The sequence below is a fragment of the Triticum urartu genome, chromosome 3 (genome assembly GCF_003073215.2).
Source record: "Triticum urartu cultivar G1812 chromosome 3, Tu2.1, whole genome shotgun sequence".
In the NCBI taxonomy this organism is placed as follows: Eukaryota; Viridiplantae; Streptophyta; class Magnoliopsida; order Poales; family Poaceae; genus Triticum; species Triticum urartu.
In genome coordinates this window covers 508,721,573-508,726,464 of record NC_053024.1, presented here as the reverse complement: position 1 = coordinate 508,726,464, position 4,892 = coordinate 508,721,573, and the positions used below count along the sequence as shown (strand labels likewise).

Below are 4,892 nucleotides of genomic sequence, written 5' to 3'. Positions count from 1 at the left end.
CACCGCCCACGTGAGACCTTTAATTAAGGACCCCCTTACCCGGCAAACGTTCGCCAGGGAGGGTGGTAGTTGCAGACGTTCACATGGCATTTTTTAGCTGTGTGGCAGTAGGTGAGGTGGCAGTTTCTTCAGGCGACATGACATTTTCTCTCCGAGAAGGCAATTTTCGTTTAAAATAGCCGTCGCTTGATCTCGTTTCACAACTCAAAGTGCCATGAAAGATGGTTCATTTGCCACCTCCATGTAGCGAACGTTCCCCAGCTACAATTACCGATAGTTAAAGCCAAGATCTTTGGAAAATGCAATCACTGGCAGGAAACAAATCAGGTTAGCTATTTCCTCACGAATTATTAGCTACGTCACTCGACACGAGCCAATGTTCCAAGGTCATTTTTTACCAAGACCCCGTGAGCTCACGCGTCAACCTTTAGCCGTGTGGTCCCTGTCCAAGCGAACATTCCTCGCTGCTCCTACCTTTTTTTTCCTCAGGAAATTCCCCGCTGCTGCTGCTCGGTCCCTCCGCTCCCCTCCCCTCCGTTTCTGTTCCGGACCCGTGCGACCTCCGTTTAAACACCCTCAACCCTATTTTATAACGCACCCCCTCGCGTCCGCGTCCGCTTCCGCCCGCCCGCGACAGTCACGCGCGCACTCCATTCCACGTCTGCTCCGCTGCGCCGCCTGCGCCCCGTGGCCAGCGTCAGGCATCAGCCCTCCTCCTCTCTCATCCTCCCCTCCCCTCCACTCCACTCAACGGGCACACTCCCCGGCCGCGTAGCCAGCACAGGAGCGCGGACGGCAAGAGCAAGGCCTTGTCAGCGAGGAGGAGGCCCAGCTCGGTGCTGGGACGCCAATGGCGGGGCGGCATGCGGCGGCGGTTTCCGCGTTCCTCTTCCTGCTGCTCGTGGGTGAGTCCTTGAACCACATGCTCCTTCAGTTCGTCTTCTGGTACTAGATAATAGTAGTGGTTGCCCTTTTGGAATGTGAAATCTTAGTTAAGTGGACGGCGAGTGCCAGATGCCTTGCTTCCCGCTGGGTGCTAGCTAGAGTACCTGCAATGTGTATGGTGCCGTGATGGTCTCCGACGAATATGTTCTTTTGGGGAAATCCAATGATCTAATCCCCATGTCCCATGACCTTTATCTACTACCCAACCTTCAGATTCTTTGTTTTTCTGGCATGGAATTTGGTAGAATATTAAATGGACGCATCAATGGTGGCTAAAATAAAGAGAGATTGCGCGCCCCTGAATCCTGATGTGGGGCTTTTGCAGGGCACTGCCACGGCGGCAAGACCGGCATCTGCTACGGCCGCAACGCCGACGACCTGCCGGGGCCCGACAAGGTGGCGCAGCTCATCCAGCAGCAGTCCATCAAGTACGTGCGCATCTACGACACCAACGCCGACGTCATCAAGGCCTTCGCCAACACCAGCGTCGAGCTCATGGTCGGCGTCCCCAACGCCGACCTCCTTGCCTTCTCGCAGTACCAGTCCAACGTCGACACCTGGCTCAAGAACAGCATCCTCCCCTACTACCCGGCCACCGCCATCACCCACATCACCGTCGGCGCCGAGATCACCGAGAGCCCCATCAACGTCTCCGCCCTCGTCGTGCCGGCCATGCGCAATGTGCACGCCGCGCTCAAGAAGGTCGACCTGCACAAGAAGATCACCATCTCCAGCACGCACTCGCTCGGGGTGCTCTCCCGCTCCTTCCCGCCGTCCGCGGGGGCGTTCAACAGCAGCTACGCGCACTTCCTCAAGCCCATGCTGGAGTTCCTCGTGGAGAACCAGGCGCCATTCATGGTCGATCTGTACCCCTATTACGCCTACCAGAACTCGCCCAGCAATGTCTCGTTGAACTACGCCCTCTTCTCGCCGCAGTCCCAGGGCGTGATTGATCCCAACACCGGATTGGTCTACACAAACATGTTTGATGCGCAGGTCGATTCCATCTTCTTCGCGCTCATGGCTTTGAACTTCAAGACACTCAAGATCATGATCACCGAGACGGGATGGCCGCACAAGGGAGCTCCCAAGGAGACCGGGGCGATTCCGGACAATGCTCAGACTTACAACACCAATCTGATACGCCATGTTGTCAATGACAGCGGCACGCCTGCCAAGCCTGGGGAAGAAATAGATGTCTACATCTTCTCCTTGTTCAATGAGAACAGGAAGCCGGGCATCGAGTCCGAGAGGAACTGGGGACTGTTCTCTCCAGACCAAAGCTCCATCTACAGCATAGATTGGACTGGCCGAGGAAATGTGGACATCATGACTGGAGGAAACCGTTCAAATGGTACTTGGTGTGTTGCTTCAACCAATGTCTCGGAGACGGCTCTGCAGAATGGCTTGAATTGGGCATGCGGTCCAGGCAATGTCGATTGCTCTGCTATTCAGCCAAGCCAACCCTGCTACCAGCCCGACACATTGGTTTCACATGCTTCATATGCGTTCAACAGCTATTATCAGCAAAATGGAGCCACTGATGTGGCCTGCGGATTTGGTGGTGCTGGAATGAGGACGACGAAAGATCCAAGTAAGTATCCTGTGCTTACAACAACTACATTGATAATGTAAGGAATGCTTGCACTGGAGTATAATATCTCTGCATCATTACTGGCTTTGGATGTAGTCTGAATATTGAAAACTAGCCAATTGTAAGCCTACACTTGCAGACAATATGTGCTGACTACAGTGTTTATGATAGTAGTTATCCAGGTCCTTGACTGAAATTGCAACTGTAAGTCCATTGATATAATGCTAGCTGTATTTCTGGACATGTAGCTGGGTATTTCTTTTGAAGAATATATACACAGTTATCAGGTGTTAACTGAGTTTCTTTTTGTCTAGAGACTACAGAGAAGATAGTGCATTGCTGAATTTACTGTAATAACATAAACTTTTGACTTTTGAATGCCTAATCATGAATTTAATAATTTTATTACGTTTTCTCCCCTCTGCCGCTTGTAGCTAAAATCTGTTAGGTTAGAAAAATGGCATGTGCATCATCAGTTTTGAGATATGATCGGTTCATTTTGTACGCCAATTATGCTATAACATTTCATAGGATTCACAGGCATAATCTTCTTATTTGCTAGTTCTGCATGAATCGACTTATGCTCTGATAAGAAGAAAAAAACATGCATAGACATTTTTATAATATAAATGGCCTCAATTTGATAATGGAGTTACAATTTAATATGGAAGTTTGATCATGGAGTTACAATTTAATATATAGCTTACCGATGGGTGCTGTCGCATGCTGCTTCACGCAATGCTAGATGAAATGAATTAGTACAAGATATGGCTAAACCAGTTGTGATCCTCGTGTGTTGCCTCTGCATCACTACTCTAGTGTTCTCCTATGAGCTGTGAAGTGTGACCAGTTTTTGCTTGTACTTGTTGGTTTAATGTTACTGTCGATGTTGCTTTTAGTGTCAGCTGGATAATCTTTTCAATGATTTTGTATTGCTTGCTTGCAGGTTATGACACTTGTGTTTACATGGCAGCCGGGTAAGAAAAAACTCTCTGATCTCTCTTTGCAAATGTGATGAACATGCCCACCTACTGGTCTGATCAACAGTTTGCACTAACTATTGTTTTCCTTCTTCTTTCTTACAGCAGCAAGATTAGCACCAAAAATTCAACCGCCACTCCAACTCCAAGCGGCTCCAGCCCGTCACTGTTGGCCCAATGCCGCACCCTTCTGCTCCCTGTGCTTCCCATTGTGATTGCCGTGGGCTTTCTGTGATTTTCGGAGCACGCTCTAGTTAGTACGTTCGGTTCGAAGGTGAGAGGCTAATTGCCTAATACTGGGAACCAGTAATGTTCTGATGTGTGGTGAAAGGTGGCAGTAGGGACCTGTTATGCAGTATGTTATTCTGTTTGGATGTACATCGCTGCGCGAACAATATATGTTAGTTGCCATTGAGAACTAGAAATGTGTTGCCGATGTGGTCTCTCTAACTGTGCTCATCTTTACTGCATTTTGCATCATGCTATTAATTTGGAATCTCTTCGTTGTTATTTGACATCGTTTCATTCACCAGAGGTCCTAGGATTCAGAATTATTAAGCTGTCTATCTGAATTATGTGGGCTTCTACTTTCTAGTAACTCCTCTCCGCCTGTTCATTTTCTTGAACTTCAACTGTTAGTTTTACTAGTTTTGCTTCGATACACCCTTCTTAAAAGTGTACACGAGTATTAAAGTTACTTAAAAAGGTTATCATCATATTAGCTTGCAGATCACATGCATTGAATAGATTGATTTAGATATAAAAGACTACATTACCCTTTTTTTTATTGAAGGGTTAACTTCTAACCTTCACATTTAATCTGTATCTTCTCAACTGTTATGTTAGTTCTCCACTATGCGGATGATATTCTCATTTCTCTTTTTTTTTGAGATAAATTCTCATTTCTCATGTATCCGTTGGTTGTGGTTGTAGCCCTGTGTAGAAGTTAAGTATGGGTTGTAGCCTGTGTAAAAGATGCAATAAGTACGTAGTAACTTGGGTTTGCAAGCCCAAGACCAACTTGGCGACCGCTTTCGGCCAGAGTGCTGGAAAGTAAGATTCGGCTGACCCACACCAGTACATCGGCGGTACGAATTGCAGGCCCAGTGTACATCCAACGTTGCTGACTCGCAACTCACTGGCTTGGGTCCACACCTTACTCATCACGTTATTACTAGTACCCTAAAGAAAAATAATTATCATCTCATATGTTAGTTACAAAGATTTACGATTATGCCCATGCTTATTGTAAACCCTTTTCTTTCAAGGGTTCGGGCCATTTCTTTTGACGGCTTAAAAAATCAAAAATGTTAACCCACACGTGTGGGCGTTAGCCAACTCGTCCACACGCCTCCATCATCGTCCAGTAACTT

The 4,892-nt window shown here is 47.7% G+C and overlaps 1 protein-coding gene across 1 annotated transcript; it reads left to right on the top strand.

The window, feature by feature from the left end:
• Positions 1–610: 610 nt before the first annotated feature.
• Positions 611–3,969, top strand: LOC125544654 (glucan endo-1,3-beta-glucosidase 13-like). The gene is made up of 4 exons (XM_048708397.1): positions 611–905; positions 1,271–2,539; positions 3,486–3,516; positions 3,625–3,969. The coding sequence occupies exons 1-4, from the start codon at positions 851–853 to the stop codon at positions 3,752–3,754; spliced, it is 1,485 nt and encodes a 494-aa protein (XP_048564354.1). The 5' UTR covers positions 611–850; the 3' UTR covers positions 3,755–3,969.
• The last annotated feature ends 923 nt before the right edge of the window (positions 3,970–4,892 follow it).

Coding starts and splice junctions, on each gene's coding strand:
- LOC125544654 (XM_048708397.1), top strand. CDS start 851: ATGGCGGGGCGGCATGCGGCGGCGGTTTCCGCGTTCCTCTTCCTGCTG. Junction 906..1,270: donor CCTCTTCCTGCTGCTCGTGG/GTGAGTCCTTGA, acceptor GGGCTTTTGCAG/GGCACTGCCACGGCGGCAAG. Junction 2,540..3,485: donor GAGGACGACGAAAGATCCAA/GTAAGTATCCTG, acceptor GCTTGCTTGCAG/GTTATGACACTTGTGTTTAC.